This window comes from Macaca mulatta, chromosome 19, assembly GCF_049350105.2.
Source record: "Macaca mulatta isolate MMU2019108-1 chromosome 19, T2T-MMU8v2.0, whole genome shotgun sequence".
NCBI lineage: Eukaryota > Metazoa > Chordata > Mammalia > Primates > Cercopithecidae > Macaca > Macaca mulatta.
Window position 1 is genome coordinate 59,184,974 of NC_133424.1, and position 14,257 is coordinate 59,199,230.

The following is a 14,257-nucleotide window of genomic DNA, read 5'->3' on the forward strand; positions in this document are numbered from 1 at the left end:
CCAAAGCTCCATCCCTAGTTTCAGCTTGTAGCCCTGCCATCACCCCATCTGTCCCCCAGACCTTGAACACACCCCACATCCAAAATTTTCCCACTCCAACAACGGATACCTCAAAGCTTCCCTCCAAAGCTCCGCCCCTAGTTCCAGCTTGTAGCCCCAACATCACCCCGTCTGTCCCGCAGGGCCTGAACACGCCTCGCACCCCACCTTTCCCCACTGCAACACGGGATGCCTCAAAAGTCCCCTCCAAAGCTCTGACCCAGCCCCAATCCTCTATGGTAAGCACCTCCTTTTAGTCCTCCCCAAAACTCCTGTCCAACTCCCTAGAGACACCTGTTCCCCCTTCTAGCCCTGACCTTCCTTTTTCTGAGGCCCCTTTGGTTCCCCTTCTTTCCCCAGCCCCAAGTTTCCCAGAGAAAATGCCTCTCCTCACCCCCACCCCTAAGGTCACTATCACTCCCTCCAGGTCTGCTCACCCCCATACCCCCTTTCTCTTTTCTGTAGACCTGGAATCCAGGCAATCCCTAAGTAGTGTGATTAAATCTTAGTAGTGCGGACCAGGCGCGGTGGCTCACGCCTGTAATCCCAGCACTTTGGGAGGCCAAGGCAGGCGGATCACTTGAGGTCAGGAGTTCGAGACCACACTGGCCAACATGGCAAAACCCCATCTCTACTAAAAATACAAAACTTAGCCAGGTGTGGTGGCACACACCTATAATCCCAGCTACTCCAGGGGCTGAGGCAGGAGAATCACTTGAACCCAGGAGGCGGAGGTTGTAGTGAGCTGAGATCATGCCACTGCACTCCAGCCTGGGCAATAGAGTGAGACTCAGTCTCAAAAAGAAGAGTTATCAGTTGTACTCAGGTTCATTGTACCATACTAGGCAGAAGTATGACTTGTTATTGTCTTTATTTTATTTTGTAGAGACAGGATCTCCATGTACCCCAGGCTGGAGCACAATGGCACAATAATAGCTCCCTGCAGCCTTCAACTCCTGGGCTCAAGCAATCCTCCTGCCTCAGCCTCCTGCGTAGCTGGCACCACAGACGTACGATACCATGCCCAGATAATTTTTTTTTTTTTTTGGTACAGATGGGGTCTCGCTATGTTGCCCAGGCTGGTCTTGAACTCCTGGGCTCAAGTGATCCTCCCACCTCAGCCTCCCAAAGCGTTGGGATTACAGGTGTGAGCCACTGTGCCCTGCCTATTTTATCTTTTAAAATCCTCATCCTTGGAGAAATCAGCTCAAGTCCCCGTTCCCCACCAGAAACGTGTATGCGCGCTCTAATACATCTCCAGTGATTCCAAACGATTCCAGGATCGCTTTCTATTCTGGAGTGAAGAATGTTCCTCCAGCCTTTGGGAGGCCTTCTGGGAGCCGCCTGCTCCAGGCTTTCCAGTTCCACACCTCCTCATTGTAGGCACTGTCTTGGCTGCACGTTGTAATCGCAGAGGCAAGCTTGGAGAACGGTGTTGGCCCTGCAAGAAGAGCTTCAGCAGGGCAAATGGTCTGCATACGGGAACCATTTCCCAGTGTTGGCCTTGAATCATTCATATGCTTTCCAGAATTTCAGAATCTTATCTATAACTCCCAGAATGAGTCTCAGGATAGAGTTAAACTCCTGTCGGAATGGAGTCATTTGGGGTTCTCTTGCCACCACAGGAACTGGGACCATCATCTGTGATGCTGGGTCACTGAGGTCTGTGCTGAGAACCCATTAGGACTTGATGACACCAGGGCTGTACCATGACGAAGACTGCATATGCTGAGACCTCAAGAGTTGGATATGGTGTGTGGACGATGGCAATATTTATAAGAGCTTTGAATGCAGAGTCAGTTTCTGCAGGCCTAGAGTCCTTAAATAATACAAATATATTTAGGACTGCATGATGATCTGGAACACAGGATGCTGGAGAAACGATTTTTTTTTTTTGTTTTTGTTTTTTTTTTGAGACGGAGTCTCACCCTGTCGCCCAGGCTGGAGTGCAATGTATGATCTCAGCTCACTGCAACCTCTGCCTCCCAGGTTCAAATGATTCTCCTGCCTCAGCCTCCCGAGTAGCTGGGATTACAGGCGCCTGCCACCATACCCAGCTAATTTTTGTATTTTTAGTAGAGACAGGGTTTCACCATGTTGGCCAGGCTGGTCTCTAACTCCTGACCTCAAGATCTGCCCGCCTCGGCCTCCCAAAGTGCTGGGATTACAGGCGTGAGCCACCGCACCCAGCCCAGAATCTGGATTTCTGTACAAGCGTGGCACCCATGGAGCTACAGATACTGTCTCAGACCTAATACCCAATGGAACATCCAAAAACATGCCTCTAATCTCAGGGCACATTGTATAAAAATGGAGGCACATGGGGCCCAGCACAGTGGTTCATGCCTCTGGGAGGCTGAGGTGAGTGGAATACTTGAGACCAGCCTGGCCAACATGGTGAAATCCCGCCTCTACTAAAAATACAAAAATTAGCCAGGAGTGGTGGCGTGCACCTGTAATCCCAGCTATTTGGGAGGCCGAGGCAGGAGAATTGCTTGAACCCGGGAGGCAGAGATTGCAGTGAGCCAAGGCCACGCTGCTGAACTCCATCCTGGGTGACGGAGCAAGACTCTGTCTCAAAAAAAAAAAATGGAGCCACAGGGTCTCATCACAGAATGGATGGTCCTCACCTGTCATCTGTCCTCATAGCGAATGCAGGTACATGGCCTTCATCTGTAGGCAGAGCCCTGATTTCAACATTCTCAGAAGCATGAATAACAGGGACAGAGGACCTATAGATCTTGACACTTGGGCTGAACCTTGAGATATCTTGGCTTAAAGAACTGTATGTTTTGGCCAGGTGCAGTGGCTCATACCTGTAATCCCAGCACTTTGGGAGGGCGAGGCAGGTGGATCATTTGAGGTCAGGAGTTCAAGACCAGCCTGGCCAACGTGGTGAAACCTGTCTCTACTAGAAATACAAAAATTAGCCAAGCAGTAGTGGTGCGTGCCTGTAATCCCAGCTACTCAGGAGGCTGAGGCAGGAGAATCACTTGAGCCTGGGAAGCGGAGGTTGCGGTGAGCTGAGATCCCACCACTGCACTCCAGCTTGGGTGACAGAGTGAGACACTGTCTCAAAAGAAAAAACAAAACAAAACACTATGTTTTTAAACTATGATTTAAGGAGATATGTATGGCTCCTGTTATGGATTAAATGTCCATGTCTCCCCCAAAATTCATATGTTGAAACCCTAACCTCCAATGCAACTATATTTGGAGATGGTGCCTTTATGGAGGTAATTAAGGTTAATGGAGGCTGAAAGAGTATGGCTGTAATCCAACGGGACTGGGTGACCTTTTTTTTTTTTTTTTTTTCCTGAGACAGAATCGTGTTCCATCACCCAGGCTGGAGTGCAGTGGCGTGAACACGGCTCACCACAGCCTCAACCTCCTGGGCCCAGCTGATCCTCCCAGCTCAGCCTCTTGAGTAGCTAGGACTAGAGGTATGCACCACCATGCCTGGCCAATTTGTTGTATTTTTTAGAGACAGGGTTTCACCGTGTTGCCCATGCTGGTCTCAAACTCCTGGACTTAAGCCACACAGGGTGGTATTTTGTTATGGCAACCCTGACAAACTAAGACAGGTGCCACGTTGATAAGAGGTGGACCCTGGTGGTCATGTTTATGTGTCAGCTTGGCTAGGCGAGATTCACAGTTATTCAGACACTAATCTAGATGTTGCCATGAAGGTTTGTTTTTGTTTGTTTGTTTTTGAGTCAGAGTCTCGCTCTATTGCCAGACTGGAGTGCAGTGGCAAGATCTTGGCCCACTGCAACCTCTGTCTCCTGGATTCAAGTGATTCTCCTACCTCAGCCTCCCAAGTAGCTGGGACTACAGGCACATGCCACCCCATCTGCTAATTTTTGTATTTTTAGTAAAGATGGGGTTTCACCATGTTGGCCAGGATGGTCTTGATCTCTTGACCTCATGATCTGCCCGCCTTAGCCTCCAAAGTGCTGGGTTTATAGGTGTGAGCCACCGTGCCCAGCCAAGGTTTGTTTTTTCTGTTCACCCTCTCAACCCAGCTTTTCCCCGACTCCAGGAAGAACTGGGAAGAGAAAGCCCCATGGAGGTATTTTCTTTTCCTTTTTTTTTTTTTTTTTTTGACAGAATTTCACTCTTGTTGCCCACGCTGTGATGGTGCGATCTCGGCTCACTGCAACCTCTGCCTCCTGGGTTCAAGAGATTCTCCTGACTCAGCCTCTCAAGTAGCTGGAATTACAGGCGTCCACCACCACGCCGGGTAATTTTTTGTATTTTTAGTAGAGACGGGGTTTCACCATGTTGGCCAGGCTGGTCTCAAACTCCTGACCTCAGGTGATCCACCCGCCTCGGCCTCCCCAAGCGCTGGGATTACAGCTGTGAGCCACTGCGCCGAGCCCAGTGGAGGTATTTTCTGGATGTGATGAAAATCCATAATCAGTTGACTGTAAGTGGGAGAGGTAATCCTGCTTGTTCTCGGTAGGTCTGATTCAATCAGCTGAATGTTTTAAAAAGCAGATCAGAGACTTCTCGGATGAAGAAATTCCACCTGTGGACATCAGCTTCGCCTTGTGCCTGAGAGTTCCCGCCTGCCCTTCTCGATAGGATGAATTTTTTGTTTCTTTTTTTGTTTTTTTGTTTTTGTTTTTGTTTTCAGACAGAGTCTTGCTCTGTCACCAGGCTGGAGTGCAGTGGCACGATCTCGGCTCACTGCAACCTCCGCCTCTCGGGTTCAAGCAATTCTCCTGCCTCAGCCTCCGGAGTAGTTGGGACTACAGAAGCCCGCCACCACGCCCGGTTAGTTTTTTGTATTTTTAGTAGAGATGGGGTTTCACCATGTTAGCCAGGATGGTTTCGATCTCCTGACCTTGTGATCCATCCTCCTCGGCCTCCCAAAGTGCTGGGATTACAGGTATGAGCCACTGTACCCGGTCTTTTTCCTTTTTTTGCACCAGGGTCTCACTCTGTCACCCAGGCTGGTGTGCAGTGGTGCAATCAGGGCTCACTACAGCCTCGAGCTCCCAGGCTCAAGTGATCCTCCTGCCTCAGCCTCCCAAGTGGCTGGGACCACAGGTGTCTGTCACCATGCTTGGTTAATTATTTCTTGTACAGGCAGAGTCTTGCTATGTTGCCCAGGCTGGTCTTGAACTCCTGGCCTCAGGTGATCCACCCACCTTGGCCTCCCAAAGTGCTGAGATTACTGGCCTGCCCCACTGTGCCCAGTTGGATTTGAGTTGCCTAGCTACCACACACAATTCTGTAAGCTGATTCCTTGCATATAAATATCTTAATATATATCTCCTACTGGATCTGTTTCTCTGCTTGATCCCTAACTGATACAGGCCCCACCCTCTTCCCCAGTCACCCTTCTGCTCCCCTGGGCTCTGTTCTTAGGCCCCTACTTGTCCCTCTCAGCTCCACCTCCTAGGCTCCGCCCCTAGACTTGAGCCCCAGCCCAGCCCCACCCCTCCTTCCCCAAGCTCTGCTTCTGGGCCCATCCTTCTTGCCATTATTACTTCCTAGGCTGCGCCCCCAGCTCTGAGCCCCGCTTCTCCTCCCCACGCGGTCCCCGCGCCAGGACCATTCGGCTCCGCCCCCGGTGCAGAGCCCCGCCCCAGGCCCCACCCCCAACCCCTTGGCTCTCACCATCGCACTTGAGGCCCTGGCGCACTAGGCCGAAGAGCATCTCCCCGCAGTGATCACAGAAGGCAGGTGCCCGGTAGGAGTGCACCGTGAGGGCGTGCGGGCGGATCTGGAAGTCCTCGAAGGTGGCTGAGGCTGTAGGCGGAAAATAAGGGTGGATGCTTGAGGCGGGATAGGCCGAAGCTTTTCCAGACCCCACGTTCCCTGATTTCTCACAGTCCTCCCAGCCGCAAGGTTTGATCTTTCCTTCCTTCATTCATTTGCTCTCATACTACATTCTGCCTGGCTTCAAATCCCAGCGCCACCCCTGAACAAAACACATATATCCCTATGCCCCGGGCAGGGACAGATCGGGAATTGGGGAGTTTTTAATGGGCAGGGAGCTTCAGTTTTGCAAGATGACAACAGTTCTGGAGACTGGCTGCACAACAGTGTGCATGAACTTCAAATTACTGAACTGTACGCTTAAAGGTGCTTTAAAATGTGGGGTTTTTTGTTTTTGTTTGTTTGTTTGAGACAGAGTTTCGCTCTGTCACCCAGGCTGGAGTACAGTAGCGCGATCTCGGCTCACCAAAACATCCGCCGCCCGGTTCAAGCAATTCTCCTGCCTCAGCCTCCCAAGTAGCTGGGATTACAGGCATGCACCACCACGCCCGGCTAATTTTTGTATTTTTAGTAGAGACGGAGTTTCACCATGTTGGCCAGGATGGTCTCAAACTCCCGACCTCAGGTGATCTGCCCGCCTCGCAGGCGTGAGCCACCGCACCCGGTCTAAAATAGTAATTTTTATTTTATGTATATTTTACCAAATTAAAATTTTTTTAATTAAAAATACCACCACCAACAACAAAAAAACATGGATAGGCTGTGTGTGGTGGCTCACATCTGTAATCCCGGCACTTTGGGAGGCCGAGCTGGGCGGATCACTACAGGTCAGGAGTTCGAGACCAGCCTGAACAATATGATGAAACCCCATCTCTACTAAAAATACAAAAATTAGCCGAGCCTGTAATCCCAGCTACTCAGTAGGCTGAGGCAGGAGAACCGCTTAACCTGGGAGGCAGAGGTTGCAGTGAGTCAAGATCATGCCACTGCACTCCAGCCTGGGCGACAGAGCAAGACTCTGTCTTAAAAAAAAAAAAAAAAGAAAAGCCCAGTGTGGTGGTGCATGACTGTAATGCCTGTAGTCCAGCCACCTCGGGAGGCTGAGGCGGGACGATTGCTTCAGTCTGGGAGGTAGAGGTTGCAGTGAGTGGTCATCATGCCACTGCATTCCAGCCTGGGTGACAGAGCAAGACCCTACCTCAAAACAAAATAACAGGCCGGGAGCGGTGGCTCACACCTGTAATCCCAGCACTTTGGGAGGCCAAGGTGGGCAGATCACTTGAGATCAGGAGTTTGAGACCAGCCTGGCCAACAAGGTGAAATCCCATCCCTACTGAAAATACAAAAATTAGCCACGTGTGGTAGCAGGTGCCTGTAATCCCAGCTACTCGGGAGTCTGAGGCAGGAGAATCGCTTGAACCCAGAAGGCAGAGGTTGCAGCAAGCTGAGTTTGTGCCACTGCACTCCAGCCTGGGTGAGAGAGGGAAATTTCATCTTAAAAAAAACAAAAAATAAATAAAAATAACAAAAACAAAATAAAACTCAGGTTTAGGAGAGAGACAAGGATGAAGATAAAAATTCAAGTGAGGCCAGCTTATGATATGAAAGAGTACTTAAAGCCTGAACGAGGTCACTAAAGGTGTAAATCCAGACTTCTGTCATTCATTCATTGAGCCGGTTTCACTGAGCACTGCAGTATGCAGGAGCAGCAGGGAGGACAGCCATGAAAGGCAGCTGCCCCCCACCCTCAAGAGGGACCAAGGGCCATAGACTGGTCCAAGGTGCTGAGAGCATGCTCATCTATACGACTGGAATAGTGAGTGAGTGAACTGGCTTCTGGCTGTGTCTGAGAAAATCACCTGGGGGGGGGGGGGTGCTTTTAAAACTACTGATGGGCAGATCCTGTCTCACTTTGCAAGAGATTCTGATTTAATTTAGCATTTTCGTGGGAGGAGCCATGGACATCATAACTTTTTTTTTTCTTTTTCTACTTTTTTTCTTTTTTAGAGACAGGGTCTCTCTCTGTTGCCCAGGCTGGAATGCAGTGGCATGATCGTAGCTAACTGCAGCCTCAAACTCCTAGGCTCAAGAAATCCTCCCACCTCAGCCTCCCAAGTAGCTGGGACTATAGACGTGTGCAACCTTGCCCGGCTAACTTTTTTTTTTTTTTTTTAGAGACGGGGTCTCCTTATGTTGCCCAGGCTGGTCTCAAACTCCTGGGCTCCAGCCAGCGATCTTCCCACCTCAGCCTCCCAAACTGCTGGGATTACAGGTGTTAGCCATTGCAACTGGCCCATTTTTTACCTTTATATTAAAGTATAGCACAGTCAGTTACAGATCGAACTCCTTCTTCTCCTCTTTTCACTACTTCTCCCCTTCTCACTACTGCATTGACTAGTCTTATAAATAAATAAGTATAACATATGTTCAGGAAAGTGCACAGCTCAATGAATTTTCAAACTGTACAAACCGTGTCACTAGCATCCTAATCCATAAATGAAAGTTTAGACCAGCCCCTAAAAAGCCCCTTCGTGGCCCCACTCTGTAACCATCTTCCCAAAGCCCCCAGCTCTCCCTTTGTTTTCTTTTAGAGGGAGAGAGATGAGGAGAGATGGAGTCTCACTATGTTGCCCAGGCTGATCTCGAACTCCTGGGTTCAAGCGATCCCCCCAGCTCCAGCTCAGCCTCCCAAAGTGCTGGGATCACAGACGTGAGCCACTGCACCCGCCCGGCCTCTCCTGACTTCCAACTCCCGCTACCCTCTCCTCCCCCAGATGCCCCGCCCCGCCCAAGGCCCCGCCCCCAGGCCGGCCACCACCTCTCACCCGACAGCACCACCTCCACCAGGTCGCCCTCCTGGATGTCTCCGGCCGAGCGCACCAGCTGCAGGAGGTTGGCCGACGTGGGGTCATGTTTGAAAAGCAGGATCTTGTCGTAAAGGCCGTAGAAGCCACACTCAGGGAACTGAGGGGCGGGAGAGGGATGTGGCGACGGAAAAGCTCAGAGCCGCTTTCAGCAGCGGGCGGACTGTGACCCTCCCAGGGCAGGGCCGGCTGTTTCCCCCGGAAACGCAGAGACCCCGCAGGCCCTCGCTTCCTGCCTGCCCCCTCCCAACCCCAGCGCGAGCCGGGCAGGATGCCAGCGCCCCAAGTGTGCGGGGAGGGGGCGCCGGCGTGGGTTTGGTGGCTGGAAGGGGGAGCTGGGGTGGGAGGGAGAGTGGCTCCGGGAGCGTGGACACCTCGAATTTTCCGGAACCTGGCGGAGGTGGGAGGGGATGCTGAATGAACACCCCCTCCCCTGTGCCCCCTCCCCAGGCTCACACACCCGCCCCCCAGCTTCCTTCCTGGATCTGTCTATTGTTGTCCCAGTTACCTGGCTCGAGGCCCAGCACTGGGGTGGGGCGAGCTGGAAGGCGGACTTTTCGGGGCTCCTGGGAAAGTGGGGGGGGCGGGGCTCTAGGACTCGAGGGGGCTGGAGATAAGGGGGGCGCCTCCTACCCGATGCTCAAAGGACCCAGGTGTCTGGGTCCTCAGCTTGGGGGGCCTGGGGGCAGGAAATGAAACCGGGTAGAACAGAAAGTGAAACTGCCCGGGTGGGGCCTCGGGAAGGAAGGTACGGGGCCCTAACACACCTGGACCTGGCAGAAAAATAAAACTGGGGTGAAGCCTGAGCGGGGCAGGCTGGGGACTTGAGCACTGGACAAAGAAGTTCACCCAAGGGACAGTCTGCCCCTGTACCCCCACTGCATCAGCTTCCCATGAAGTGGGCTGAGTTGGGGTGGGGAGCTGGACCTGCTGGATTTGGGCATTTGGTGGGCAAAACCCTATCAGTTCTCACTGCTAAGAGAGAGTCCACAGAAGACCAGGACTGTCTTGGCCCTGACCCCTTGGGAAGTTTTTCTCCAAGCTTAAGTTTCCTTGTCTGTAGAATGGGGGAGCTGGCCCAGTTCCCCACGTTTCTCTGACGCCCAAAGGATTCATTTCCAGGAATCTGAAAAGATTCTGGAATTTGGATATTTTGGGACTCCAACATGCTCACATTATAGAATTATACATTCTAGATTCCAACCTGGTATCACTACACATTTTAGGATTTCAATAACCTAAATAAGTGGTAATCTAATATTTTAATATTCTAGGAGTCTGACAAGCTAGGACTGTGGTGTTTGGATTCTTTAGCATTCAAGGACCTCATCCATCAGCATTCCAAAATTCTAACATTTTAACTTTCTAGGATTCAACAATCTAGGAATCTCATATTCCAACATTCGAATGTTTTACTATTTCACAAACCTAGAATTCTAATATTTTGAACACTAACATGGGGGCAATTTAATTGCCTAGGATGCATAGTCCAACAATTTATGATTCTAATATTCTAACATTTCTACAGTCCAGTACTCCAACGCAGAAGCCCACTGTTCTTTTAACATTTTACGATTTAGACGTGGAGTTCCACCTGGTTTCCTCTTGCCATAACACCCAGCTGCCCACCCTGGGGACCCTGGTGTCCACAATTAAGAGTGGCTAAGAGGACTGTGACTAGGAAAGGGAATAGGGTCCCCAGGGTCTCTAGGGGTGCCTGCCCCTCCACACATATCTCAGGCTTAGGGCAAGGCACAATTGGGCTCTAAGACCTCACTTGCCCCTGGCAGCTAACTCAAGCACCTGCACTCACACATGTCACCGGATCACCATGGCCAGCCCGGGTTCAATTTCTCCTGTTTCCACCAAATGGGAGGCCCAGGATGGGCCTGGATGTGGAGGTCCCCCGACATCTGCTGCCCCTTCCTCCCCTCTCTACACCTGGCTGCCCCCCCCTTCCTCCCTGTTTGCTGCAGAAAACAACAACATGCAGGGACATGAAATTTGGGGAGGCCTCTGGGGCACCCCACCCCTGCCCAGTCCTCTCTCAAAGGGATGGTGGGGAGAGGGGCAATGGAGGGGGGCAATGTCCCCTATCCCTCCATCACCCAATGCTCAGGTCCCCTTCCCCCCTCTTCCGCACACCAGGCCCCAGACCCCCCTGCCAGCGCCCCCTCCTTCAATCTCTCCCCGAGCTGCATCGAGGGAGCCCGCGCCCTCACCTTCTGGTCCACGATGGAACAGGCCAGCTGCTTCACATGAGCCAGCTCGGAGGCGGCGGGCAACAGCACGAACTCGCGGGTCAGCCCGATCTGGATGTGAAAGGAGACCCCGGAGCCCGGGGCCGGGACCTGGGGCAGTAGCGCTGGCGGCGACTGCAGCTCTAGGCCGCCGGGGGGCGGAGGAGACCCCGGCCCGGGAGAGCCAGGGAGCCCGGCGGGAAAAGAGGGGGCGGCGGCCATGGGGGGAAGCCAGGGACCGGCCGCCTGGCGCCCACCCGGGACCCGGCCGGGGGGCCCCGGGGGACCCTGGGTCCTAGATCCGCGGGATCTCGTGAGCAGGTGGTGGGAGCGCGGGGATCCAAGAAAAGATCTGGCAGGTGGAGGGGACCTGAGGATGGCGGGGTCCTGGGAAGGAGAGAAAGGCACTGTAGCGGGTCAGAGGCCCGGAATCCAGGACTCCCAGCAGAGCAGAAAGGAGAAAAGTAGTGGTTTGGAGGTCCCAGCGATTGAGAGATTCCAAGAAGCCCAAGAGGAAATCTAGTAGGTAAGGGTCACAGGGATCAGGAGAGCCCGCGATTCAAAGGCCCCTTCCCTAGAGGACGGATTGAGAAGGGGACAGAGGGAATCCCAGGAACCAGTGCTCCAAGAAGAGGATCCCACTCAGAAGGCGGCCCGGGGGAATTCACCTTGAGGGTGGAGGCAGGAGTCTCTGAGTCGGGGACCAAGTGGATCCCAGAAATAAAGGGGTTAGCAGGGACCCGACTGGCCCGGGGATGGGCAGAGGGGTCCCGAGGGCCGGAGTGGGTAGAAGGGAATCTCACGAATCGCAGAAGTTGGAGAAAAGTTCGGTCGGGAGCCGTGAGGAAGGGGGCGTTGCCGGCGGCGGGGTAGGGTGGGGGGCAGGGAGGGTCGCCAGGAGCCAGTAGCTCTTTTTCCCCCTCCAAAGTTTAAGTCGGCGGCGGCGGCCCAGGAGGAAGTGTCCGGAGCGACGGCGCAGTCGACCAATCGGCGCGGGCCTCGGCAACGTCACGAGGGGGCGGAGCCTACCCAGGGGCCGGGGGCGGAAGGGGAGGGCGGGCTTGGTGCCTCTGAGTTGGGGGTTGGACCTCCGCCTCCTGGGTCGGGGACCTGGGATGGTGTGAGAGATGGAGGGCAGGCAGGCGAGACCAGTTCCTTCCCTGAACACAGCCAAGCCTGGAGAGTTAACTTTTCCCTCGACTGGACAGGGAGGGGAAACACTGTCACCCACCGCCGGTCGCGGGCGTCGGGCTTGGAGACCATTGGCCCTTTAAGGAGGGGAGCCCTCTCCGGCAGGCGTCCGGCGCCCATGACAGTGGACAGGGTGGGAAATCAGGGTCAGGTCCCGGCCCGCTCCCTTGGCTCGGCCTCTCTGTTCTCCGAGCGTCGCCCCAGCCCTCCCCGCCGCGTCCCAGCCCAGGGAAGGGGGTGCTGCAGAGCGTCCCCCCGCCCCAGCCCATTTAACACATGGAAAGACCAAGGTCTCCAGATGGGTAGGAAGGGCTCGCCTTAGGTCTGTCTCCAGCGTTGCTGGGCAAGGTGCATGGCGCTAACTGGATGGGTGGGGAGGGTCCATCCCCCCCCACCCCAACCCCGCCTTAGGACGGTGCGGGGCTGCCAGGAGGGAGGACAGCACACCCATACCACTTCATAGATGCAGAGTGAGTCTCCTGGGGATGTGGAGTACGTGTGCGTGTCTTTCTCTCCATGTGACTTTAGGTGAGTGGCTTCTCTGTGAACCTCAGTCCCTCCATCTGTTGGGACTGTAATAGGACTTACCCCACATGGGATGGTGGGAACCGATGCGATTGTATACAGGTGCCTGGAAACGCAGCAGTTCAGTAGAAGCGGTGATTGTCTCTAATATGCGGAAAAGGGTGGCCACCTCCAGCACTCAGGCTTTGATGGGTGGGCACGTCCATTTAGTCACCCAGCAAGTATCTGTGAGGACCTACTGGGTGCTGGATGGACCCTGCCGTAAAACTCCAGCCGCTACAGGGGTCAGGCTTGATCTCTTCTCCCCAGCTAATCATCAAATAGTGGCTACCATGTAGTTTACACAGAGTAAGCTGTGTTTACACAGAGTAAGCTGAAGCCTCAGAGATCTTGCCCAAGATCCCAGAGTGAAGTTGCTTGAGGGAAGCTGCCCCACCCACCCCTTTGATTGACAAGTCAAGGCCTCGGTTTGAGCTCTAAGAGAGGGGCCACCTGTCTGGCTGGGATGCTGGCAGGACTGGAAATGGCAGGACTGGCTGAGGATGGGGGCTGCCAGAAGAGCCCCTCTTCCTGGTGTAGGGCCGTTGGGGGTAGCTGAGGTCGGTACAGTATCGATTCTGTCACCACATCCGGGGACTGGGGCTGAGGAAGGAAGTCTGAGGCTGGAGTGAAAACCCAAACCACCACCTGGGGAACTGCATCGAGCCCAGAGGGATGAGCAGGGAGCACACCACGTGGAGCCCACGCAGGCTCCTGTTGGCGTCACCTAAGGGCCTCCTGCCCACCTGCACCCTTTTTCCTGAGGGGGAGATGACTGTCCCAGCAAAACGCTGCCATGTCCCCAGTGTCCAGACAGCGACCTCCATCCTTTCTGGTATGTTCACTGGGGCCTGCTGGGGGACTGGGGACACAGCCCTTTACAACCCAGGAAGAGGGCATTAGTGGCCTGTGGCAGAGGTGCTAGGACAGCTGAGGACGCCTAGCTGGTAGGTGGTGGAAGCCTCCTCCTGGAGACAGGAGCGGCGGTCCCCTCCATCTCATCTGGAGCATGTGGACACCTGTTCCCTCTTTTTAAGGCTGTGGACCCAGTGAAATGCCATGTAAAGCGCTCAGCACAGTAGACATGGACTACTGAGAACAGAAAGGAGGGACTCATCAGGACATGCGCCACGAGAGCTCGGGCACCTGCAGCACCTCCTCCTAGCATGGAGGAGCCTTCGGCCTGTGTGCCAAAGCCATCCTTCTCCACTGGCAGGAGCAGCCTTTCCCTCCCTGCTCCTTGTGGGCCTGGGAGGGAAACAGGAAGGGGGTTTATGTCCTCTGGGCACCAGCCCTTTGGCCTCACCACCACCCATCACACATCCCAGGCAGGGCTGAGGCTTCAGCTGAACTGTCATCACAGTATCTGCTCCCCAGGGCTCTGCCCCTGGGGAGGGAGCACTTAGGGACAGAAAGAAAGGGCACAAGGAGATTCGGTCCAGTGCCTCCACTTCTGCTCTCCACCCACACCCCACCCAAGCTCTGGGCCCCTCTCCGTCCCCTGCTGCCCTACCACAAAACCCCAACCCATCATATCCCCTCTCTCCAAACTCCACTCAACCCAGGCAGAGCCGGTCACTCCTCCCCCAAAGTCCCCAGTCCCCTCAACAGATGGCACCGTCACCCATC

At 54.0% G+C, this 14,257-nt stretch overlaps 1 protein-coding gene across 6 annotated transcripts in view; it reads right to left on the reverse strand.

Annotated features, from left to right (window-relative positions):
- The window catches only part of PRKD2 (protein kinase D2), a 43,999-nt gene extending 32,164 nt beyond the window's left edge, over positions 1–11,835 (reverse strand). For 3 of the 6 annotated variants that reach the window (XR_013409951.1, XM_015124319.3, XM_077980521.1), the window contains exons 1-4: positions 11,542–11,835; positions 10,856–11,260; positions 8,595–8,733; positions 5,668–5,799 (exon numbers count right to left, since the gene is read on the reverse strand). Coding sequence is in view for 5 of the 6 variants with exons in the window: in XM_015124319.3 (XP_014979805.3) it covers positions 5,668–5,799; positions 8,595–8,733; positions 10,856–11,095 (511 nt within the window). In the remaining variant the exon portion in view is untranslated. Of the gene's footprint in view, positions 1–5,667; positions 5,800–8,594; positions 9,025–9,141; positions 9,623–10,855; positions 11,261–11,541 lie in introns of those variants that run through there. The other 3 variants (XM_077980522.1, XM_015124320.3, XM_077980524.1) reach the window with 3 other exon arrangements.
- Between the last annotated feature and the right edge of the window lie 2,422 nt (positions 11,836–14,257).